The following is a 26,618-nucleotide window of genomic DNA, read 5'->3' as shown; positions in this document are numbered from 1 at the left end:
GGAGTTTATGGTGTTATTTCCATTTATAAGAAACTTTCGACTGAAATCATTCTAAAATTCCTATATTTTATTCTTACTTTATAGGTTTTAAGACGTTCTGTTGGCAGCTTGTTTTTTTTTAAAGATTTAATAAAAACTGATTTCTTTGTGACTTTATAGGAAAGTCGCCTTTTTCATCGCTTCACAGTAGCGACAAAACAATGTGCGTAATTCGCGTAATGTGCGTACACTGTCAGAAATTATTCACAAATGTATTCGTACGAGCTAACTTTAGACAGAATGTTGGTCCTCTGTAACTTGTAAGATCAGGTTTTACTATCAGATTTCAGTTGAATATACCTTTTCAAGATGAATTCGAGATATGAAAAACAACATAAAAAAAATAAAATAAATATTTTCATTCATTAAAATAATAAAACAATTTATAAAAATTACAAAGTAAGATGTATGTAGGGAAACATTCATTAAAAACATAAAAACAATTAAAAACATAAACACTATAAGTTGTGCTAGGAAAATCTTATTTTTCCCTCTAATACAGTTTGTGTTTCTTGTTTTGGCTGTAAACAATTATCAAAGCAACAATAACTAGATTGAGTGATCCACTGGTAATATAATTGATAAGAACTGCAACATCAGCTGTTTGAAATGCAGTTGTAACCACACGAGCTAAAAATATAAAATGTTAAAGAATACTAGTACAACATTTCTATTTATTTATAAAAAAAAATTGTGGTGTAAAAACTTGCGAACAAAATTACTTTGATTCACAAGCATTATGAAAATGTAACCTAATTATATGATGAAGATAGTTTTAACTTTATAAAAAATAATAAGGATAAAACTATTTCAAGCGTGTTTAACCTATTTTGACGACCTTCAGGCCGATTAGTGTCGGCTAAATGAATTCATCCTCTTGAAATAAAATTATTTATTTACTTAACATACAAAACGAAGGTCAAATCCCTCAATCAGTGTTTGATGTGTCTTTCGGTTTTATTTATTTTGAATTTGTCTAGTTTCTCACCTATACATCCGTATGCTGCTATAGAGTATGTAGTAAGACTAACATGTCCCGAGTCTTTCTTTTCCCATAAGGTTTTGATCTGGGCTGCCTTACTAAATACGGATAACGGTGTTACCAAATTCTGAAACAATTGAATATAAGATTTACTTGTGAATATGTCTGTTTTCTATAGATTCATTCCATCTTTAGAAGTAAGTCTTCTTCGTGCTAAATTGTATTTGAAAATACCGAAAATATATATACAACCATTGACATAAATGACTGTCTCGACAACGTACTACTATGCTGCATATATTTTTATAAATAGATGGAAAATTAAGAGAGACGAATTGCCCTCAAATGACAATACGTTGACAAACAAATAAAACCAACGAACATTACTTTGAATTATCTATTCACATGACATCATCTGAATAGCGGAACCTGAAGTTAAAGGCCAAGTAATGCTATTATCTTCCATTTTTAATAAGAAGAAGCGGGATGTAGTATGCTTCATATGAATAAAGGAACATAGTCCGGGAGCACTGTTGGTTCCCATAGGAATGCAGATTGTTTGTTTAAAAAATCCCTTAAATCCTTAAAACCTAACAAATATTTGACCATTAACAAAATCACGCATCTTGACTATGTTGGTTCCACAGAATGATTTGTTTGAATCCGTAAGTTCTTTTTTCAGAGTTCCTTTTTAAAGAATAATTGCTTCCGCATTAAAACAAGATATCTACGTTGGCAATTGTATTTTCTTTCAAACAAAATTGAACCAATTCTTTCAATCTGTATTTTAGCTTCTTCTTCAAAAACATTTGCAAGATAAAATATTGTATATAATCTGACGGATCTTTTATCTTTTTTTTAATTTTCACATCGGTTTCACCCCGCCCCTAGAGCAGATAGTTTCATACTGGCTTTAATGGCGGGGTAAAAAGTATGTTGATAGTTTGGAAAAGGTTTCGTGGGGCACTTTGCAGTCTCAACAATGTAACGTTGTTTATAATAACACTTTTGTAACCACAGTATCTAATACTGTCAAGGAAGATCAAGTTATAAATCTTTGATTGGAATTATAAGGGAAGATAGAACAGGCCTATGATTATTCATACCTCAGTGGTAAACGTCGTGGGGGAATATGTTGAGTTTCCATGTGAATTTGTCAAGGCCAAATTCTTTCGTCAAGATGTTTGTATGTAATGCATGTCATTGGCGCTCTTAATTTCGTGTGAGCGGTAGCAAAAAACGTTTATCTCTTTTCTTTATCTATATTGTTAACTAACGATATAGGTAAATTTTTATTTATGTAAGATGGCTCGTGTCATTGCTGAGACATTTTCGCAAACGGGAATAAATTATCGTTGAACGCGATGCCAAGATTTAATTTTGCAGAATAAAGGCAATTTCTATGAGAGTGAATTCCTATAGACTTACGCACTCTTGATTTTTGTGAATGTTTTTTTTTTCGTTAGTTTGTTTTTAATTGGGGTTAAGCCATCTCTTTTTCACATGCTATGTTCTTATTCCAAGAATGTAAGTTTTGTCCATTTGATATTTGCACATGCGTTGTCCATTTTAAATACTTTTGATATTCTGTTTTCTTAGTATTTCGAACTTCAATATGCATGCAGTACGTCATAAATCATCTATTCATATACAGGATGATGAGAGATGACCATTTGATTGATTTTCACCAGGATTTGTTTGATTTCCATTCACCTGTAGCACTCAGGCCAAACATCAGAAACAGAATATCAAACATTTTTCTACTAGATCTTCTTTTACACCATGCATTTGGTACATTCAAAAAGTATTTGTACATGGATAAATAAATATAAAGTGTATACTATGTTTTGTATGCAAATGATTTTAAAATCGTTTAGAAAAATGAAAACTATTTTTATGCAGTATCAATGTGTGTTACTAGATCTGGTCAGTGATAAGTTAATGAATATTCAATATGAAAAGCAAGGTTTATTCCAAACGTTAACAGATTGCTCATTAAAATATTTAAATATAATTATTGTGACATGCAAAATCTCATAAATAAATTTTTAATCTCTTATTTTCATTTGAATATTTATTTTGAAATCAATAACTCAAAAATATACATGATAACATTAAAAACAGACATCATTTACTACAAACTTATGTAATTTAATGCTACTAAGCAGATGTAACATACATATGCATGCACGTGTGGTTACAAAAACATATCATAGTTAATGATTAATTACTTCCATTATATTTTGTAATTTTTCTTTACCTTCTAGTAAATTTAAAATAAGTCCCTTATTTGTGTTTCCCTGTACTAGAAAATACCTTTCCCTGTATAATATTACGGCACTGAAACCCGTGATATATACTTTCATCTCTTGAATACGTAACTACATACATTTTTTAGTAAAAAAAATACATGAATGTAACTTTTTTTTTTTAATTTAGTAGAGAGAATGATAAAAAACAGAAGTAGTATTTTCTTTTCCAAAAGAGACTCGGCATTTGCGAGTATGATAAAAGACTGGACTCTTTTTCACGATTATCAAGACTTAGTATCTGCATATAAATGGTAGGTTGTTCCGTCCGTAAAATATTGAGTATGCCTTCTGAATATACAAATATTGTTAAGATTTTTAATAATGGTCGAGTCGAGTACCAGTCTAGCATAATAATTCGTAACATATCAACTAAACATTTTCATGGGTTTTTTTTCTCGAGCGACCGATATGCTATGATACTCAAGCTACCTGGTACCCTGTTATCGCGTTTGATAGATAACGTCGGTCTAGAACAAACAATTATAGACAAGATAAGGTTAGTTTTCAACCCTATGGTATGCTCTAGCCCTGTCATTTGTTTGACACACTGGGGTGGTGTTCTCGAAGCTATCTTAGGATTTGAAATGAAACGCACCATCGGTTATTAACTCGTATATAAAAAAAAATTGCATGATTTTAAACTTTGAATTTCGTGTTCCACGATACGATTACACTACAAATTTAATTCTCATTTCAAAACAAATTGTTTTACAGTTTAATTAACAATCCTTTTTGATATAATACATTTGTTATTATGCATTTAATTCTGTACATGTTACTATGAAATTCGTAAACAACTTTATTAAAAAATACTTTTACGATTTACAATTTCGACTTAGGATATGTTTAGGACGTCCTAACATAAGATTCGTCCGAGATAGCTTCGAGACACAACTAACGAGTGTCCTAAGTTGATCCTAAGTCCATCCTAAAATTGGTCTAAGATGTGTCTTAGGACGAATCTTAGGATACTTTTGAGAACACCACCCCTGATCTACACGTATGCAGGCGGATACCACTGATACATCGCGCACTTTGAAACTTTAATTTACTTTGACTTGGAGTTGTTATAGCGTTATTTATACACTAGACTATAATATGTAGAAAACGAATTAGTTTAAACACTTTACTTACTATAGATGCGTTCACAATAAAGTCTGGAAAAATCCTGAAAGCAATGCAGTTATATACAGCAAAATATCTGTAAAGTTTTAAGGATTAGTCTTTCTTTTGAATAGTTTTTCCTACTGTAACGTTGAAAACCTCTTAAAAAGGATGTGTGGTATGATTGCCAATTAGACAACTATACCCCATTCCAAATAACGTGGCAACTATTGGTCACCGTACAGTCTTTAAATCATGACTTCCATATCTTTAACTAGTGACTCTCCGTATGATGTATTTTTATAAGGTAGAATTATAAATGCTCTACAAATGAAACTACTAGTATTCACTATTATTCAATATTATTGTTCATGGCAAACTAAAAGAAAGTTGGTATTTCTTTTACAGGCTGGCTCAAAGAGTCTAACTAAACAATTATGCAAATTTCTTAATGCGGCATGGAAGTTAAGATCACAGATAACCATAGCAGTTGTAATTGTGTGCTTATTATGACCATATTGTGTTGTTCTCTGTTTGTTTACTGCATGTCATTTTTGTAATAGCATATTATGTTATTTTGCTATAGCATAATGTTTGCTTCTTCAATAAAATATATTCATATTCATATTGTTATTTTGTTTATTTTCTATGGTTACATCTTCTGACATCAGACTCGGACTTCTCTCGAATTGAATTTTAAATGTACGTATTGTTATGCGTTTACTTTTCTACATTGACTAGAGGTAAAGGGGGAGAGTTGAGATCTCATAAACATGTTTAACCCCGCCGCATTTTTGCGCCTGTCCCAAGTCAGGAGCCTCTGGTCTTTGTTAGTCTCGTATTAGTTTAATTTTAGTTTCTTGTGTACAATTTGGAAATTAGTATGGCGTTCATTATCACTGAACTAGTATATTTGTTTAGGGGCCAGCTGAAGGACACCTCCGGGTGCGGGAATTTCTCGTTACATTGAAGACCTGTTGGTGACCTTCCGCTGTTGTTTTTTCTTTGGTAGGGTTGTTGTCTCTTTGATATATTCCCCATTTCCATTCTCAATTTTATCATTCATTCATTCGCTATTGTTACACTTCTTTACGTCAGAGCTAGAAAACGTCAGACTCAGAAAATATCTCAACATGAAGGCAACAGAGAATATCTTACTATAAGGATAATAGAAAATAGCTTTGCAAAGAAACAACAGAATACACTAACATTGAGACAACAAAAAAAAATATTTCAACTTGCTCGCTTTATAGAATTTGTATAGCAGCAATGAAAAACTGAGGGGCTGGTTTCAAAAGAGATGCAGATATAGTTCCCTCCCTAAAACAGGAAAAATCAAATTTTGAAACGTATAAGAAATAGCCTTCCTCCTCTAACCATTACTAGGGAGGCGTTGTTCCTAGACTGAAATCCAGACCTGTTCCTGAATTATACAGAAAGATAAACTTTTGGTCAAAGGATACACTACAAACCAAATAATTGACATCAAACTAAATTGGTCGTTATAATGCAGGATAAGCATAATCAGTACAAGATCTGGAAAATCAAATGGTGAAAAACAATGATTATTCATGTACATAGTAAATATGAGATGTAACAATAAAACTTGCATGTTGAACAATTAGATATTTTTTTCTTCAAAATTATTCCGTCTGTTACAGTGCTTCTTCACAAGTCAAGGGTTACGATCCACTCCCGAGAGCGGGAGTGGATCGTAACCCTTGTCTAGCGAAGATGGTTACAGTGTGAAGTCAATTATCTCATTTGTTTTAGAATTTGTTATTCAATTAACACTTAAGTTTTCTTACATTTGTTTGTACCTACAACAAATTACATGTATAACTACATAAGAAAAACTCCAAAATAACGGTAAAATTGAACGGTAAAATTTAACATTATCTTAATTTTCACTATAAATGTTCACACAAACCTTGCAACACACACACAGTGTACTCTAAGTATGTCATGAGAGGGTATCCAGACGCAAAATGGTATGTCAGCATTATAGAATACCTGCAAATAATTACGTCAACATTGTAAAATACCTGTAAATAATTACGTAAGAATCATTGAACATATGCAAATAATTAAGTCAGCATCATAGAACACATGCAAATAATTAAATCTAAAATACATATATTATTATTACTTAATTGCAAACTATATAATATTTTGAAAACCATGCATCTTTCACTCGTGACAGTACTTTATTTGTCCAGACCATACCTGATTAAAATAGAAACGTGTGCATGGTGTGGGGATGCCAACGAGTGCTAACCGAATTTTATGCACATTTATTATGATAAAACATTTAAAACTTAATAGAGAAAATTGAGCAAAAAATACCGCAAAAAATATATTTTAATCTTGTTTCAAATTAAAAATAAACAGATTTGATATCCCAAAGTAGCAATCGCATATCGTGACGTATATAGTCAGCAACAGCTGAGCCTAGGTTACGCATATGACTTTGACAATAAAGCATATCTAAGGTCATCTGTGTCGCAATTGTTAAACATGTCCAACCCTCCCCTGACCTGTTGTCTCTGGCGCAAATACAAAATTGCACTGAATCCTGGTATCTATGTTGAATGTTTTTGATACATTCCCGATTTCCGTTCTCCATTCCGTTATTTAAGTATTATGCCACATGGCATATGTATGTGTCAAAACTTTCCTAGTTTCTTTGATAAGGCCTGAGTAAGGGAGTTAACTATAAGTACAAAACAGGATTCATATATGTATACAGCTTATTGTCCTTCTTATTATATCATGAAAAGCAATCGGTTCAAAGGACATGAATAAAAAACTTTAAAATATGACAGTATACAGTACTCAGTAAGAAATCATAATCATTAATGTGAACATATAAGAAAACTTGCCCTTTAATGCAATTTTTTTTCAATTATTCGTAATTAAAAAAATATTTATAAAAACTGAGTAATACCAAACTCCAAGGAAAATTCAAAACGTAAAGTCCTCAAACAAAAACATATGCTTAACTCATGAAAGGATGGAGAGAAAAAACTGCCATATTCCTGAATTAACCCTAAGAACATTTCAAGTTCACAGAACCAATCGATTTAATTTTAACTGGAGATGTTGGACAATTCAAATGTCTTCTTTTCTAAACTTTATTTTCGTGACTCGAATCCGGATTATTTTCAATTCGTTACCGATTCGTATCTATTTTTATAAATTCATAGGGACCGTATCAAAACATAAAATATCCACTTACGCGCATTCCTCCAGAATTACACCACTGAAACTAAGCCCTCTTGTACTACTGGCTTTCACCACTGAAATGATTTGAGGTATCTTCAACGACAGTCCACCAATGATTACAGTGGTACTCAAAATATTACAAAATATCTCCACCCCACTTGATAAACTCATGTTGATATCTTCCCTGTTGATCTCTTTATCTAATTAACATCGGAACTAATAATTATTCTAGAAAATTAAAAATCAACAAACGATGCTATATCCAATGAAGGAATTAATTTTGAAAACAATTCAAATTTGCTGAGTATTTTATCTTTCAAAAATTATTAGTTTCATCCTTCACTGCGTAACTTGTGTGTTTACCTTGCCACTTCCGATCAACATGTCAACGAAAGATTCTAAGACAAAAAAGGGGAAAGATGGGGAGAAAAGAAGCGCAAAGAAGAGCGAAGACTGTCTATCTGAGCCAGAAAACAAAGCTGAATCCACCATAAATGGAACTGAATCAACACCTTTTGAAGAACAGCTCCAGGAACCTCCTCCAAAAGAGCCTACCCCCGAACCTGTTTATGACGAACCAGTCTTGTCGGAACTGATTATTGAAAGGTTATTGATTGTAGTATATGGAAGCTTCGCTATATAAGTTCATTAACTATTTATGCAACAATTTTATTCGTTTGTAATGTGAAAGTCATCTAAAATATGATTTGCAATGTGATATTCCTGGTTACTATGCAAATTATCTCCCCTTTTCTACAATAAAAAGTTATCTTGTTTAACAAAAAACTGATAAAAATACACTAAAAAGGTGAAGGTATTTCAGTTTTACATCAGACTTTAAAAATTAAAGTGCAAGTGGTTCACACAGTTTAGTTTACATTTCAGTCATCCAGTAAAAAAAATTTCATATTGAATGAAACTTTGAATCCGAATTTAATTAACTTTCAATTTTGTTATTGAATTTTACTGGATCGGACATTTATATATATGAAAACAATAAAAACAGCACTTCGAAAATGTGACTGACAAGTAAATTCAAAGATCCTTGACATTCTTTTTGAAATTTTCCATGTCTTCCAATTTGTTGAAAATTAATCCATAAAAAGTTCAGCTGTTAAATTATTTGCCGTATTAAGTTTGTTCTTTAAAAGTACATGTATCTGCCATTACAATTTACCTTTTTAGATCATGTTTCTTTATATTCTTTCATCACGACTTACAGTTTTCCCTTGCATTTGCGCTGTGCAGTGGCTAAAGTTATAGTAAGAGATTTCATAGTTGAGGTCAATATCGGCAAATAAGAATTAAAGTGTCTGGGAAGTCAATAATTCAATATCAATAAATAAGTTTTTTGTATACAAGAAAGTTCAATCCATTCTTTAACATGTTTAAGAGTAAATCTTAGCCATTTAAAACATGGACAACTTATTTTTTCATTTAAAGTTTTTTTTATATTAATTTATGTATTTTTTGTTTTCAGTTTTGATGGAGAGAAGGTAAAGGGAATGTACCATGGAGAAGCAGTAGCTTATTACACTGGTGGACATGTTTATAAGGTATGTAATAAAAAAGAATTGTGATGATAAGGAACCTGATAAATGTACATATTTAAGAACTGAATGCTTTTTTTCATTAATTTATTGGGATGTAATTGCGGTAACTGAAGCCCATTTTGTGGCCGTGTGCACATTTTAAATTTGAATATGCAAATGGTCAACGCTGTTACAACCCTATAGAATAACTAAATGTCTGTGTCATTTGGGTCTCTTGTAGACAGTTGTAGCATTGGCAACCATACCACATCTTCACTTTTATAAAAGAAGCATTCAATACTTATAATTACATTCTTTTTTGCCAGGATCAGAAAATACAAGATTTCTATCAAATTTTAGTTTTGTTTACCACTTTACTGGTAGACCTTTTTGTTGAAGTTGATGTCATCGTGGTGGTTCATTTCAAAATGACTTGAGATTGCTGTTAGCCAGTCAAAATAATGTATTATAATGAAATATACATGTAATGTAATTATTAGTAGGTAACACTGTACATGTCTGGGTTCTAACTAAGGCAAGTCCAGGAGTCTTGGACTCATCAAAATCTGTCTGGACTCACCATTTTCAAAACTGGTGAGTCCACAGATGCATCAAGATTGAAATATTTTTGTATAAACTGAACATAGTTAAACACAAAATCATCATTTTATAGCAAAAGTTTTAAAAGTGATCTGAATTTAATGTCATGTAATTGCTCTGTTAGGAAATGGAGATTAAAATATTAAATTATAGTGCAATAAAATATTTTCTTCTTGCTGTTGGACTCCTCATGGCTAAAAATGATGAGTCCATGGACTCTTCTTCAAAATTCCTTAGGGAGAACCCTGACATGTACATGTTTATATGGTAGATTTTAACCCAGGTTTCATTAAAAAGTTCAATGCATTTCAATATAATGGCTAATGAAGAACTGGTATAAAAAAAAACACATGTAGGTAAACATAAAGTGGTGAAGAGTTGGAGAGAAAGGATATGTTCTAACATCTATAGTATTCAGGCATGTGGATACCAAAAGTTTATTCAATTGCTGATTTCAATTTCCCTACAAAGCAGGCTAAAGTTTGTTGTGTGTGTTAAATAGTTTACAAACAATGTATTTACAATGTATCTTTATTATTTTTTTAGGGTCAGTTTGTTGAAGGATGTATGCATGGAAAAGGTACTTATACTTGGAGTGATGGACTTGAATATGATGTGAGTAGAACTTCAGTTTAATTCTAATGTTGTGATTTCATGTCATGATTAAAAAAATATAAAAAGCATACAAAGTGGGATTATTTTTGTGTATACATATTTTTGTGAATTATGTATTTTCTAGTCTTGATGTGTACATGCAGATTAATATTATGGTAACCCATGCATGTGACTGTTTGCATTGACATTCAACGTATACAAAATTGTTCTTCTATTTATTTCTCCATAGATATAGGAAGATGTGGTGTGAGTGCCAAATCCAGCCTTGTTTGCAATGCATGTTCTTTCTATTGAAATTCTAGTTTCTTATTTTACTAATTAATACCTCCTTGAATAAAATTGAGAATGGAAATGGGGAATATGTCAAAGAGACAACATTCTGACAAAAGAGTAGAAAACAGGAATGCAGAGTGTGTCCTACACTGATATTATCATACAGCAATAGAAATATTTTAATTGTGAAATTTTGGAATGAACCAAAAAAAATTACTTCAGCCCAATTTTTAAAGTTTCAAAACATTGGAGTTTCTAAGAATATTTTCAGATATGTATTTAATATATGATTTTAAAATTTTAGAATATCACAGTTAACAAAACAATATTTTGTTTTTATATTTTCTTTACGTTTCTAGAATTAATAATAAGGTTTGTTTCAGGGAGAATTCACACACAACCAAGTTACTGGTAAAGGTCTATATAGATGGAAAGATGGAAGGTACAAAATCTTAATGATATATTCAATATGGTTTAAACTTGATGTTTGAAATAATTGAAAAAAGCATAATGAGCATAATTTTAATTGTTGGTGACAAAGAGTAGATTGATTGATTAATGTTTAGTGCCACTTTCAGGACTAGTGGGATATTTCATGGCAGTCAGGTTCTTTATGGAGGAAACTGTCAGTTCTAATCAATTTAGATTGGAGTCTAGGGCACCTTTAACATTCAGGATTTGAACCCATAACCTCAGTGTTGAAAGGCTTGTGATACAGTTGTTTGACTCCTTAGACCACTGAGGCTCACTGGAAGAGTAGAAAGTTTATTGTAAAAAATTTTCTTCAATCCATGCATATTGCCAATTATGAAATACTATTTTGTTTCTAATTTTTTTACCGAAAATTAGCATCTACTGTCTCTTTCTTTGAAAAATACACAACTAAAATCTAAACCATTGAAAAGACCAATACTAGATCTTAATGTTGAAAAATGGTAGTAACCTAGAAAAAGCAGATATTTTTGTTTTGAATTAAGATCTTGTGTTTATCCAGTTCTGTTATTTCATTGTTTTATGTTTATTATTTCAGTACATATGAAGGAGATGTGTTAAATGGTAAAAGACATGGAACTGGAACATTCAGGGCTAAAAATAACAAGATGTCCTATACTGGTGAATGGTGTCTTGGTCAAAGGCATGGAAAGGTACACAAAGTGTGACAGTATAACATTATTTGTTAGACACCAAAGCAGGAAATTGTGTCTCATAATGACTTTAATTTTTCAAACATAACACAAATACAGTCAATTTGTCTAAAATGCCCCCTGTATTAAGTGACCAACTGCTATATGCGACCTTTTTTCAATCCCTCAAATAGATTTCTTTAAATATCCACCTGCTTAACACGATCAAAGACCATATAAATCATCAATCAGCACTGTTTTACACAACATGCTAGTTTGAAGTGTAGGCGACTTTTGAACAAGTATAGCAAAAAATTACCCATCATGATAGCAGGAGAAAAATAACTTAAAAGAGTTTGAGCAAGATTAAACAGAAGCATCATCAAAGAAATTAAAATAATACAGCTTTTAACTCATACCAACTCATTTTCCAGTTATGTTAATAAAAGTAACATGTTTATAAATATTTTTTGCAGGGTAAAATGGATTATGATTCTGAAGGCAAATCTTTTTACGATGGTGATTGGGTGAACAATGTAAAACATGGCTGGGGAGCACGGCAGTATGCATCTGGGAATGCTTATCAAGGAATGTGGTTCAATAATTGCCGCCATGGAGAAGGTACCATGAAATGGATAGATAAGGATCAAATTTACACAGGAAACTGGGAGAATGGTATTCAGGTAAAGAAATAGAAATTGAATTATCTCCCTTTGGTCATGGATTTAGTTTTTAGATTTATTGTATATAATATTGATGATTAAAATAAAGTCATTCATTTTGTTGATAAAAACATAATGATGGAACAACCAGAGAAAGAACATTATAAAACAATAAGTACATAGATATCACAATTTCTAACCAATTAGAAAATATTAAAATAAATTATAATTTATGAAACGTTGGTATTGTTTTGAAAAACTATATATTGGAAGATGGAAACTCTAACTATTAGGATTCATTATTTATTTGTTAAATTTTCCAATTATTTTTTAGCATGGAATGGGACAGCATATCTGGATGTTAAGGAGAAAGCTAGGATCTCAGTATCCATTACGTAACATGTATGATGGAGAGTTTGTCAACGGTCTCAGACATGGGTTTGGTATCTTTTTCTATGCTAATGGAGCTAAGTTTGAAGGAGGCTGGAAAAACAACATGAAGCATGGAAAGGTAATATATGTAAATTATATATTCTACTGAAGATCTACACATTAGTGCAGTAAAACATTGAAATTAGAAGTCTGCAGCTTTTAACAATGAAAGCTTTAGTTTCAGGCTGTCAACCAGTTAAGATCTGTTAGTCACCATATTATTTAATTTACACATATTTTAATATTTAAAATGACATATGAATAAGACAACTAAGATGCCTTTTCCAAACGCATTAGTCGACACAAAAAAAATGCAAAATTTGTGACAAAGGATATATATACATATATATAGATTGAAGAGTTGCATTTATAACATATATATATACAACTCGTCTAAACATATACATATATATTCTGGCATGATTAAATATATTTCTTGCATTAAATATTCAAAATCTAAAGAGAGAGATATATTTCTAAGTCTTTTGTATCAATCTAGTTTTTTTTAATTTGATTAATATTTATTTTTTTACAACTGTGAATTAAATGAATTTTCAGGTTTTATGCAAGCATATTATTTCTTTCAGGGAAAATTCACGTTTAAGAATGGTAGAATATATGAAGGAATGTTTGAGAGAGATCATATCGTAGAATATCCTGACTTTACTATGGATGGTACCACAACACCTGATATATCAATGATTAGAACAAGAACACCACTTCCTAATGGTTAGTTTTATTGTAGCTTGGACATGTATGACTTTCTAGAAGAAATTTATTAGGGGGAGATAATTCGTTAAAAACATATTTAAATTTTACTAGAAATAACTTTTTTTGTAGAAAATTATGTTATATTTTAGATTTCAAGGCCATCAATATAAAATACCTACCAAATAGTTAGTTTTATTGTAGTTTGTCAGTGGAAATTGAGTTTTACATAATATTAAATCCATTTTAACATGTGCTCTGTAAGAAATCTATAAGGGGGAGATAATTCAGTAAATATATTTTAAATTTGACTAAAACTGAATATTTTGTAAAAAAAATATCTGGGTTTAAGGGTCAACAAAATGGAATACCTAAAAAAAATATTTCTGAAAAAACAATCAAAATGGTATCTTAAGCTCTGCTGTCTCTTGATATCAAGCCATTCTTTGAGATTTTTTTTTTAATGTTTTTCCTATACTTTCAAACCTAATAAAAAATATTGTAATTTATGTTAGGGTAATCTTTTATTATAGAAAAAAATAACTAGTGATATGATTATATTGCTTATCGGTTAAATAGTTTATAGTTTCATGAAGAAAAAAATTGTGATACAGTTTATAACCATGGACATATGAATTATAACTTTTATGCTTTTATACAGAGTTATTTCTCTTTGTATAGTTAACATGTGTCTTGATAGCTTTAAAAGTATAATAATGACCTGTGTTTAATTGTTTTTTTTAGATAACGTGTCAGTACATAGTAATGAGAGTAGAAATACAGCTACTCCTAGTTTCCAGTTAGATATAGAACATTTATTGAGTGAGTTTACTGAAACAGACAGAGAGGAAGAAGGGAACCAGGTGAGAGATTAAACAAACACAAAATCCATCTTTTACAGTATCAATGATACTATTATATTATAAAATTGAGAATGGGAATGGGGAATGTGTCAAAGAGACAACAACCCGACCAAAGAAAAAAACAACAGCAGAAGGTCACCAACAGGTCTTCAATGTAGTGAGAAATTCCCGCACCCAGAGGCGTCCTTCAGCTGGCCCCTTAACAAATATGTATATACTAGTTCTGTGATAATGAACGCCATACTAATTTCCTAATTGTACACAATAAACTAAAATTGAAATAATACAAGACTAACAAAGAACAGAGGCTCCTGATTTGTGACAGGCGCAAAAATGCGGCGGGTTAAACCTGTTTGTGAGATCTCAACCCTACCCCTATACCTCTAGCCAATGTAGAAAAGTAAACGCATAACAATATGCAAAATAACATTACCATCTTTCAGTGCTATTTGGCTGACTTAAATTTAACAAGTGAAATCAATGAACATGTTTTAATTCATACTCATCCCTAGTCTGTCAACATTAAGGTACTCTAGCTTCTATCATCAATTGAAATTTGCCGCAATGATTTCAGATTTAATGACATTTTCTTTACACAACAAAGGCAAATAACATAAGAATAAATATCAAAGTTAAGTATTTGCATTTGTGGCTGTATTACTCTTGTAGCTCTTCTACAATAATTTCTACATGTAGCATGTCAACACGGAGGTACTCCAGCTTCCATTGTTAATTAAAAATTGTCGCCATGATAATGGAACCCAAGTGTGTTGAAGTGTGTTAAACAATAATCAATTAATCAAATAGTTGCCTCTTTTAACTAATAGGTGAAAGTTCTGAAATGTGATTTTTTCAGGTGTTATTTTTGATAATGAGACACATAGTAAGATCTTGTTTATCTAAAATCAGATACATTGCTGAATTTACTTCTCGACTTATTTTTACACGAAGATTATAAGTAGAACAGATAAACACGGTTGTGAGCAATATGCAAATAAACAGTAAGAAAAGTAAAACAGACATTATTAAAAACATGAATAAATCATATTCAAATGAAGAACTTGCCGTCCTCATTACGCTGTTCTTACGACCTGACTACGATTTTTTCAGGTGTTATTTGTGATAATGAGACACATCACTCACCTGAGGAAGATTTACAATTATTATAGCTGTCTAGGCCATGATGACAACTCTGATAATACATACATCATGAATAAGATGCAGTTTTGGAGACTGTTGAAGGACTGTAAACTACATCACTTAGAGAAGACACTAATGGATATGGATAGATGGCTGGGTAATTAATTAGATTTATTTTATCATTTCAACTTTATAATAACAACAATCTTAGCAATAAGCAGAAGTCTAGACATTTAAGAATAATTTGTTATTAAAAAAGTAAGTGCATACAAAAAATAATAAGAAAGGTTGTTATTCTCCATCAATCAGTTCTGTAAAAAATAAAAACAACACATTGTATAAATTTCATATATCAGAAACAGTTGTCGGGACTTACTTTCATCAGGAACGCTCAAAGCAAAATATTTATAGTCCCCAGAATTTATACAAACTGAAACAATTGAAGACCTATATGACCACAATAACCTAATGAAATAGTCAATCCATCTAAGAACAACTTTGACTGAGGGAGTTGAAACCTTAGTTTTTTTTATACATTGTCTGTACAAAGCAGCATCACCTCACCTCACCTATCCTCTTCATGCCAGTCAGCATTTAAGGCCCTTTGATGATTACGGAAACAAATCAGCATACTAGTAAAGAAACCAACAATCACCCAAATACATACACTAAAAAGATCAAATTTTAAATTTTTTACATATTTTTTATTGAATTGATGATTTTTTTTAACAGCAAACGACAAAGCTATTTACACAATACATAATCCTTATGAGAGAATACTTCAGAGACAGTTCTTCAATGATCTGATTGTGATAGCATTTCATTTGTACCAAGAAGAACATGAGTAAGTATACACTATTTTTGTCCAACATGTATACTGATATACACACTCAACATGATTAATATGTATCAGGCACGGATCCAGGGGAAGGGTTCTGGGGGTTGGAACCCCCCTTTTTTTTGGACGATCAATGCATTTGAATGGGGACATGTAATTGGAACCACCCCTTTGTTCGGGTTAGGACCCCCCCCCCCTCCTTTTTAAAATGGCTGGATCTGCCCCTGTGTATAGTGTTTTTTTTCATTCGATCCTTTTCAAGTGTCTAGAATTTAAAATTAACATGAACAATGTACCCTAAAATACAAATTTTGGTTGGTTTTGTTCATGGCCTATGCTTGTGATGAAAAAGATATGGATGTGTAGGAGGTAGAGATTACTTGTGTTATTATCTATCTTACACTATTGAAGGTATATCAAATTCCTTCAACAATCAATTTAGTATGAATCACATGTGTTTGTTTAATCTGATTATTATACCCCTGCTTTAAAAAGGGGGGTATACTGTTTTACCTCTGTCTGTCCTTCCGTCAGTCAGTCCGTCCCATGAATATTTTTCGTCACATTTTTCTCAGGAACTACAATACAAGGATTTCTGAAATTTGGTTTCAGGGTTTATCTAAGTCAGCTATACTGTGTGATGCGTTTTCAGATTGATCACTTGACAACTTCCTGTTTACCGAACACTTGTATGATTTTACACATGATAGCCAAGTTGAAAATTTTCGTCACATTTTTCTCAGGAACTACAATACAAGGATTTCTGAAATTTGGTTTCAGGATTTATATAAGTCAGCTCTACCGTGTGATGTGTTTTCAGATTCATCACTCGACAACTTCCTGTTTACTGAACACTTGCATATTTTTACACTATTAATATTATCCACTTGCGGGGGGGTATCATCAGTAAGCAGTAACTCGCAGTTTCACTTGTTGATTCTGATCTGTTATGCCCCATTTACGGCATTATGATTTCTGGTCTGTGCGTCCATTCGTTTGTTCCTCCATTCGTTTGTTCCTCCATTCGTTTGTTCCTTCCGTCTGTCCCACTTCAGGTTAAAGTTTTTGGTCACGGTAGTTTTTGATGAAGTTGAAGTCCAATCAACTTGAAAATTAGTACACATGTTCCCTATGATATGATCTTTCTAATTTTAATACCAAACAAGAGTTTTTAACCCAATTTCAGGGGCAGGTGAACATAGAAAATGATAGTGCTAGTAGTGCATTCTATAACCATGAACACATTCTTATTGTGTTTATTTATCAAGAATAACAAATTTTTTTTATTGAATTTTAATAAAGGTGCACTAATATTCCTTTTATAAACTTGTTCTACAATGTATTTATTATTTTTTAATTTCAGAGGAACAACTCCAATTTTAGCTTGGTGCATGTCCAAATTGATATCAGATATGATGCTTAGAAATGCTTGTAATGTTCAAGGTATGTACATACAGGATTTAAAACATGGTTCATTCATTTCTAAATAATTTCAGTCATGAAAATATATTAACCTATGTGTGACGTTCTTTGAGTGTTTTATGGCACAATTATGTGAATTTCTGTGTGTTGTAGGGCATTTAAAAAATAGTACCCAATAAAATAAACTGAAAATAGATATTACATTCAAAGACCTCCAAAGACCTTTTTTTCTTTAACTGCCCTTGTAAGAAAGCTATACAGAAGATTATATACTATATTATAGTAAAAAAGTTTTTATTATCTGTCTTGTAATACTGGATCAACTATAATTTGCACTTTTGTTTATGATTTATTATGTTTTGTTTGATCATGTCAATGCCCAGTTGCAAATCTTCAACTAAATAGACAAGATCACCATGAGAATCAGATGATAGGTTAGATATCAAGAGTTGAAATAGGGTCAATGGTCCTGTATGTAGTTAACCAGTTGAAAACAATATTGTTTTTTTAACAAACATTTGCAAAGTTTGTATACAATTGATTAACACTTAACCTTCTTTGATTTCCAATGTCAAGGTCATCTGAAAATTGGAAATTAGTGATCCTAGTTTAAACTTTTTTACAAGAGTGCAGACTTATTCTGTTTATATTAATTTATTTATTTTTTTTGTTCCATTTTAGGTCAGTTTTATTATGAGACCAGAAGAGCTACAAATGCCTTGGTACATATGGACCAAGCTTATGAAGTTTATCAGTCTATATCTGAACCAAGAAAGGTAAAAACAAGGATAAATCTCAGTACAAGAGCACTTAAGCGTAATTTTATTTATGTTCTAAACACTTATGTCTTTATATTTCTCAGCAGGATCTCACTATACATTTGATATTTTAATTAAAATGGAATGAAAACTCCATTTTTAGTAGTCAGATTTGACCTAGTGAATTATTGGATTATAAATTTTATTCTTTTAGAAATTATCTAGTAAGTTTGTATATTTATTAACATTTGATTTTTCAGAAAATTGCTCTTTTTTTGCATTGCATTCTTTGGCTTTCGTGTATCATACCAATGTAAATCAGTCAATTTGAACAAAAAAAGAGATATTGCATTAAATAAATTTACTACTACAGGTATGTTTAATGACCTTGACTGGCTATGAAGCCCTTGCACGGTTGGTAATAAAATTTAAGTTTATCTCGCCACCATGTGTGGAATCTAAAACTTAATAAAAATTAAAATTTATTATATTAATGTAAAAATGTTATTGCAGTCTTAAACATACTAGTAAATCAAATTAACAGAATATTATTTTTTTTATATAAAATTGATAAAACATGATGGCCTGGTGAATTTTAAAGACTCTGACTCATATTTAAAAAAAATCAATTTAAAAAGCCTTTAATAATGTGAATTTATCAATATTTGGGGATACCAATTTTTGTGGTTATCATGGGTTCATGTACACCTGAGTTGAGATGTTTAATTAAGTTTAAATTATCTAAAGACTTCTGAAAAGCAACAAAAATATTTTTCGCTACATTGAAGACCTGTTGGTGACCTTCTGCTGTTGTTTTTTTATTTGGTCGGGTTGTTGTCTCTTTGACACATTCCCCATTTCCATTCTCTATTTTAATATTCACAGAAATACAAATTTTCTTCAATCCATGAAACATAGGTATCCACAAATAAAAAGAATGCACAGTATTTCAAACACTAGTGGTTCTAGACTATGGTTCATATAGAAATTGTTATATTTTGATATTTCAATGAGTTTAAATGCCATTATATTTAATTACTGTATTACGGTAATATCATTGTAGTATGCTCCCAAGGAACCAGTTTTAAAGATGAGACAGTTCTTGTACATGTTAAAGGTGAGTTTGTCAGGTATATTGAACGAGAAATGAAAATACCTGACCAATTTTTACATACAATGTGTTATTTCATTCAAAAGCTTTTTTTCTATTAGAGTTTGTATCTTGATATGATGTCATAGTCTAATTATAGAACAGTTCATCAGTCTATTAAAGTTTTGGAATAAAATATTTTAAGTATCTTATTTTGACAGGTTCTGTTTCAAATCTACTTAATTAAATTTAATCTTTTTTTCTGTATCCATTGATGTATAATCATATTGAATTATTATGCAGTTAAATGTGCGGGACAAATAAATTGCTTATTACATAACTGAAATTGTGCCGTTACCAAATATTTTCTATATTTAATTGGTAATTAAGATGATATTTAACAGCCAACAGTAAATTGTATCAATTTTTACTTGTTTACACTTTTCATGTGATAAGCAATGATTTGACACCTATTGTAATGCTATTTTACCAATATTTACTTGTTTACAATTTTCAGGAATTTAAGTTGATAAGCAATGATTTGACACCTATTCTAATGCTATTTAACCAATATTTACTTGTTTACAATTTTCAGGAATTTAAGTTGATAAACAATGATTTGACACCTAAAGCCATTATACAAGTATTAACATCAGATGATCCCAATGTTAGTGATGAAGAAGGCTGTTGTAATCTAGAACTTGAGGTTTGTTTTCACATTAGTAATTTAGGGCTCAAGGTTTGTTTCCAAATTTATTTCAACACAGCAAGAATATTGCTGAGATAATAAGCACAAAACAACTATGTATGAAGTATTCACATGATTTGCTAAAAGAGAAAATGAACAAAAAAAATCACCAAGTAAAAATGCTTCATCAAATAATAATATTTCCCTACACTTTTGGAAGAACATATCCAATAGAATTACTGTGAATTCATTTAATTTCGTGGGTATCAATTTTCGTGGTTTGAGGAAATCTTGCATATTCGTAGATATTTAATTTCGTGGTTTTGGCAAAGTCTGCATATATTTCTTAAGGCAAATTGCAATTCGTTGAATATTTGAATTCGTGGTTTCTCTGTACCCATGAAATCCATGAAAATTGGTATCCAACAAATATTTATGAAGCCACAGTATGAAGTGTGTTGATACATTGTAAAGAAACATATATGAAAACAAATAGGGATGGGCAATAGATGTGAATGAAATGAGAAATTATACTAAACTTTGGAATATAAAAAAAGAAGACATGGTATGATTGCCAATGAGACAACTCTCCACAAAAGACCAAAATGACACAGAAATTAACAACTATAGGTCACTGTACAGCCTTCAACAATGAGCAAAGCCCATACCACATAGTCAGCTATAAAAGGCCCCGAAATGATAATGTAAAACAATTCAAACGTGAAAACTAACAGCCTTAATTAAAGAATTCTTTAGATCTGCAGCTTTTTAAATAAAATCCAGAATAAAATTAAATGGCTTTATGCTCTACTGGATTGTTCATCGCTTACCAATAGACTACTCTTAAATATAAATATAAATCTATATAAATTGAACATATTAAATTTGTAAATCAGTGCTATAGTTACAATTCTTGATCTTGAATTGTTCACAGAATTTTTACTCTTTCTGAATCTACATACCTTTATTTTTTCAGATGACCTTTTTAGAGTTTTTTGAAGCTTTGATTGGTTGTGCTGTAGTATTTAGTACTGAAGCTGTTGTAAAGGATCCTACAACACCAAGACCTAGTACAGCGATAACACCAGACCAGAGTATGTACTCTATACCCCAGTCTCCATCAAGAATGACCAGTCAGGTTGGTTTAGATGGGGGTGAGTCACAAGCCCCAGGGACACCCCACCAGGGGACAGGATCTCCAGAATCAGTGTCACCAACCAGAGCTGTATCTTCTGTCGATGGAACAACAAAAACACTTGATCCTAAACCAGATGGGGTAAGCCATATTTAACTTTATATTTGTGGTTGGTTTCTAATTAATTTTTTGCTCACCTGACAGCTTTTCCCAACAATTTGTGTCTTTTTTAAAGTTTAAAACTATTGAACATTTTGCTCCGCTGAAAATACTGGTCCAATTTAACTAATCTTAATAATCCTTAGGAAATTTTGGATGGAGATAGTGTTTTTTTCCAATAGGTAAAAACAAAAGCCACATTGCTTAAAAAACAGTGGTAAAGCAGTATTTGTCTTATATCTAGATAACCATACAGTATGCAGAACATTTGAAAGGTTGAACATGGCCATATTGTCGAGATCTACCTACTTCCTTAGATTTTTATCATTAATTATTAGACTTTTGGAGTTGTTGCCCTTTTCACAACTATTGAAGGCAAAAATGAAAAGCAATAATTATGTGTTACTAGATCTATAAAAACAGCAATATCTTTTATAAATTACTTATTTTTTGTTATAAGTTTGACTTCATTGTGGTTTTGCTTTATGTTTGTATTGATTTTGTTTTTGAATTATGGAATTTTCCGTTTAATTTTTAATTATAAACTTGAAGAGGTCAAAGAATAAAGTTATACTTGTAGTTCCCTCCACCTTCTCTGGTTATATAAGTTAAGTGCCAGTCTTTGTAAGAATCAGGCAATTTAGGTAAAAATCAAAAACATGATCAGAAAAAAACCACCGAGCTAATCATGCTATTTAATACTTACCATCCTCCTGAGTTAAAAATAATTGGTCTTTCGTTTGTGTGTGTCTGGTAATATCAAATAACTTTGTTATAAAATTGGTTAGAATGATAGCAAATTATAGCAAATTACAGAGTTATCTCCCCTTATTCGTTAATTTCTAGTGCATTTCAACCAAATTGTATCTTCTATTACCAGAACAGAAAACAGAAATGAATGTAATTTTTGTGCATAACTACATTTTATGAACTGAAATCAATGTCAAATTGGGTGGGGTTTTTTGGTCATGTTTTCACCACTGCCTGATTCTTAGGCAGACTGGCACTTTAAAAATTGTAATTTCTTAGGTATGCCATATATTTGATTCTTGTGAAAATTACATACTTTATGATGTCAGATGTTATATTAAATGATTCGATCTTTAGTGATGTTCCATTAAGATAAAGTAATAAAAAGATAATGAAAGGGTATAGAAAATAAGAACATTCAGTTATTAGGATTGAAAAGTATATTTTAGTATATCGTTATAGATAAGAGCAGCAGCATTAGGGTACCCTTAGACATATATATGTATATGTTTGCAATGTACTTTAATATTATATACAATTATCTGTCTTTGCAGATTATTATTGGGAAAATTAACTTATAAAAAGACCTTTTTAAAAGATATTTAAGATTAATATTTTCAGAAATAAATTATTTGCGACTTAGAAAAACATATACATCTGCCAACAAAACAAGTTGTTTACAAATAGTAATTTGATTCAAATAATGATAACAATTTCATAAAATCATCAATCAACCGAAAAAACTATATTTTCTATGTAATTGAATTGTAATTTATTTTTTAGGTACAACAGTCGTTGTCTAATGTCACAGGTGTGTCAGAAAATGGAGGAGGGGCTACCAGTAGACAGTCAGTCAAAGGTTAGATTATTTAAACATTAATAAGTTCTAATTCCTGAAACTATGTGAGAGGAGTTTTAAAGCATTTATTTGTTCCTGCATACATTAACCAATTTTCTTTTTCTATGCTACTCACACTTATTGGAGAATTAGATATGAGTTTTGACAGAGTTACATTTACATACATTTAAAGCAACATTTTGATTTATCTGGCATCTGGCAAAACTGCTTCTATGTTTAAAAAACATTGTGTGTCTTGCTATTTCATTCTTATTTTTTTTTGCTAATTTTGCAAAATTAAATTCATTTTCCTTGAAGTCAAGAAAATTTTCATAAACTTTGCACAAATAAAAGACTAGTAAGATGAGTTAATTTTCAAGCAAAAGAATTGAACAGCTATTTTGCAAGGTAGAAAAGACAGGAGTAAGTCTGAGAGCAAACAAACTGGGTTTCCTTTAGTCCACGAGGAAAAGTATAATGTAAGTAAAGTAGTTCTGTCTGCAGGCAAATAAATAGACCAGTTAGTCTGTATGACAAAAAATGGACTTCATTTGTTTTCCAACTTCTAGAAAGACAGAGTGATCTCAAATAGATATAGGAAGATGTGGTGTGAGTGCCAATGAGACAACTCTCCATCCAAATAACAATTTAAAAGTAAACCATTATAGGTTAAAGTATGGCCTTCAACACGGAACCTTGGCTCACACCGAACAACAAGCTATAAAGGGCCCCAAAATTACTAGTGTAAAACCATTCAAACGGGAAAACCAACTCAAATGTCTTTTCTTCATACAGGTGAACCTTCAATGGATCCACAGAAGAATGGTTCATTTATGAGTACCAACAACACAGAGGATGGACTAGTTCTGATGCAGAGCAGCGTCTCTATGGGTGCACATACTATTGGGGGTCAGACTGAGGCTGATGAAGAAGGCGATTTAAAAACAGGTATACATCTTCAGCATTTTTTTTCCCAAGAAGTATATATTTTATACAGTGTTTACTATTAAATGTTGACAGTTTCTTGAGAAAATCAAAAATTAGTAGGATATAAAGTAGTCTCTAATTTTATATTTTTTTGTCGAGCCTTCGACTTTAGTCGAAAAAGCAGGACAAAGCAATCCTACATTCTGTTGGCAGCGGCGGCCACAAATATTTACTCTGTGGTTAAAAGTTTTGAAATTTTAATAACTTTCTAAAACTATACTGGATTTGTACCAAACTTGGACAGAAGCTTTTTACAATCAAAAGATAGTATTGAAAGGAATATTTTTATTGATTTTTTTCCTCATTTTTGTTGAGTGTGTGATTAACAGCAAAAGTAGTAGATTAACTGGGTTCTGCAGAACAGTAACAATTTTATTGTATACTGTGGATTCATTAATTTTTGTGGATTGTGGAAACCTTGCATTTTTGTGGATATGTTATTTTGTGGATCTGCCAAAGTACGGTTTCAACTTTAGAGAAATTTGAATTTTGTTAAACATACACGATTTACATGTAACCATGAAAACCCACAAAAATTGGTATCCAATGAATCCACAGTATATGGTATATTTTACTTAATTTTGCTTAAAGAAAATTAACAGTATCTTCAGTTAAAACAAATTTTACAAATATAGTTCACTGAACTTTTTTCAAGATTTATTTCTAAATTTAATATTTTTTGAATTGCTTTTTACAGGAATAGTTGACATTATAGAACCACCAGAAGAGGAGGAGGATGAATTAGATGAGGCTACAAGACAATTCAATTTCTGGACACATCAGATACACATCTTTTTTGTCAGAAAATTCTTCCCTGCTGCTGAAAAGTTTAATCTTCTGAAACAGATGTCAGAAACTAGGAGAATAAATGAAGCTAGGGAAAGGATTAAAGCTGAACAGTTAGAAGCTGAAGCTTAACTTTCTCATCAAATCTGCTTTGTCTGTGATATTTTTTTTTATTGCGAAAATTTATTAAGATGAGAGTGAACTGACAATTTTCCAAGAAAATTGATATATTGATAAATATGGTGTAAACAAATAGAAAATAATTTTTTGTTTTGTTTTTTTATTGCTTTCTTCACCAAAATGCTCCCCTCCAAGTTGGTGGCATTTCTGAAAAGCATTATAACTGATTGTTACTAATTTATAACTATAAGGAGAACTACTGTTTGCCTTCAGACTGATGGCATTTTCAATATAATGTATTGAATAGGTTAAGACTACTAACATTACCACTGATAGTAATTTGCTGTAAAATGGTGACCAATGGGCATGATATCAATGTACTGGACAGGAAAGATTTATGTAGGTCTGTAGGGTAAGTAGGACAGTTTATTTCTTCATCTGTTGAACATATTAAATCAATGTTGTCAGCTGTCTGGGTTGTCCTATGTGGCATATTGGCATTAAGTGCTGGAGGTAATAGATTTGAATGTCCCCTAGGCATCTTTTGTCACTCCTTTTAACTTTCCTCGTGTTCATCTACCTATTCCAGTCAGACACATTGTCTATATTTGTCTTCCTATTCCAGTCAGACACATTGTCTATATTTGTCTACCTATTCCAGTCAGACACATTGTCTATATTTTTTGCATATTTATGTTTTTAGTTCCCCTCCTAATAATTGTTTAATGTTTTGAATGAATGACATAAGCCAATTGTTTCTTTACAAAAATGAATTAAAGTACATGTTGATTCAATGTTGAGTATAAACTAATGGAGATAGCAACCAAGTGACACAATTAACAAAATACAGCTAGATGGAAACACTTAGTCTTAAAAAAAGACACATGTGAAGCTCTTAAAGTGGTACCTAACACTTTAGGGAGATAACTTTGTAAAATCAGCAGACATTTTAATGACGTGTTATTAAGGGAATATTAAGCTTCTCAATGATCAAAATAAGTTTTTGTCAAACTGCTATATAACCAGTGTAATTTTCTGATAAAACGGTTGGTTAAAATTTTTTGAAACTTTTGTATTTTTGTCAAAGGGTCAAATTAATTACTCTGTCAAAATTTTAAGAAAATTAAACAAGCCAATTTAATTTAAGTAAAAGTGTTGGGTACCACCTTAATCATCTCAAGTATAGATGGCATCTAGGAACCATATGCAATACTTACAGACTTATCTAAGAACCACAAACACTACTTACAAATTTATATAAACAAAATGAGAAAAAATCAAACAAAAACAAAAATTTGCCATTAAAACCAAATTTTCAAAATAGCATTAGTATATGACATGATTTAACTACTGACATTCAAGATTCCTCAACTATACATCCTGGATTCACTACACGTCATGAGCAATGCTTGAAATGCGAGATTTGTTATTCCAGT

At 31.1% G+C, this 26,618-nt stretch overlaps 2 protein-coding genes across 2 annotated transcripts; one reads left to right on the top strand and one right to left on the bottom strand.

Moving 5' to 3' along the window:
- Window positions 1-422: 422 nt before the first annotated feature.
- LOC134722254 (solute carrier family 66 member 3-like) lies at window positions 423-7,963 on the bottom strand. Its single transcript, XM_063585866.1, has 6 exons — window positions 7,676-7,963; window positions 6,368-6,450; window positions 5,901-5,973; window positions 4,468-4,534; window positions 1,028-1,148; window positions 423-669 (listed from the first exon to the last, which is right to left on the bottom strand). Exons 1-6 carry the CDS (start codon window positions 7,831-7,833, stop codon window positions 533-535), a joined length of 639 nt encoding a protein of 212 aa, XP_063441936.1. The 5' UTR covers window positions 7,834-7,963; the 3' UTR covers window positions 423-532.
- A 34-nt stretch (window positions 7,964-7,997) lies between these two features.
- LOC134722244 (radial spoke head 10 homolog B-like) lies at window positions 7,998-25,311 on the top strand. The gene is made up of 19 exons (XM_063585857.1): window positions 7,998-8,268; window positions 9,143-9,218; window positions 10,341-10,409; window positions 11,066-11,124; window positions 11,713-11,827; window positions 12,283-12,489; window positions 12,803-12,979; window positions 13,488-13,629; window positions 14,353-14,471; window positions 15,582-15,768; window positions 16,344-16,455; window positions 17,813-17,892; window positions 18,553-18,647; window positions 19,693-19,746; window positions 20,315-20,425; window positions 21,384-21,683; window positions 23,235-23,310; window positions 24,085-24,237; window positions 24,974-25,311. Exons 1-19 carry the CDS (start codon window positions 8,045-8,047, stop codon window positions 25,192-25,194), a joined length of 2,577 nt encoding a protein of 858 aa, XP_063441927.1. The 5' UTR covers window positions 7,998-8,044; the 3' UTR covers window positions 25,195-25,311.
- Window positions 25,312-26,618: the final 1,307 nt, after the last annotated feature.

Source organism: Mytilus trossulus, chromosome 1 (assembly GCF_036588685.1).
Source record: "Mytilus trossulus isolate FHL-02 chromosome 1, PNRI_Mtr1.1.1.hap1, whole genome shotgun sequence".
Classification (NCBI taxonomy): domain Eukaryota; kingdom Metazoa; phylum Mollusca; class Bivalvia; order Mytilida; family Mytilidae; genus Mytilus; species Mytilus trossulus.
The sequence above is the reverse complement of the archived record's forward strand: the minus strand, read 5'-3'. Positions and strand labels throughout refer to the sequence as shown.

Bases quoted from the DNA above. Each gene is read 5' to 3' on its own strand.
- LOC134722254 (XM_063585866.1), bottom strand. From the start codon at position 7,833: ATGAGTTTATCAAGTGGGGTGGAGATATTTTGTAATATTTTGAGTACC. The intron at 1,149-4,467 runs GTAAGTAAAGTG...CAATTGTTTCAG, and splicing joins TTATTGTGAACGCATCTATA to AATTTGGTAACACCGTTATC. The intron at 670-1,027 runs GTGAGAAACTAG...TTATATTTTTAG, and splicing joins AGCAGCATACGGATGTATAG to CTCGTGTGGTTACAACTGCA.
- LOC134722244 (XM_063585857.1), top strand. From the start codon at position 8,045: ATGTCAACGAAAGATTCTAAGACAAAAAAGGGGAAAGATGGGGAGAAA. The intron at 12,490-12,802 runs GTAAAGAAATAG...ATTATTTTTTAG, and splicing joins ACTGGGAGAATGGTATTCAG to CATGGAATGGGACAGCATAT. The intron at 17,893-18,552 runs GTATGTACATAC...GTTCCATTTTAG, and splicing joins AAATGCTTGTAATGTTCAAG to GTCAGTTTTATTATGAGACC.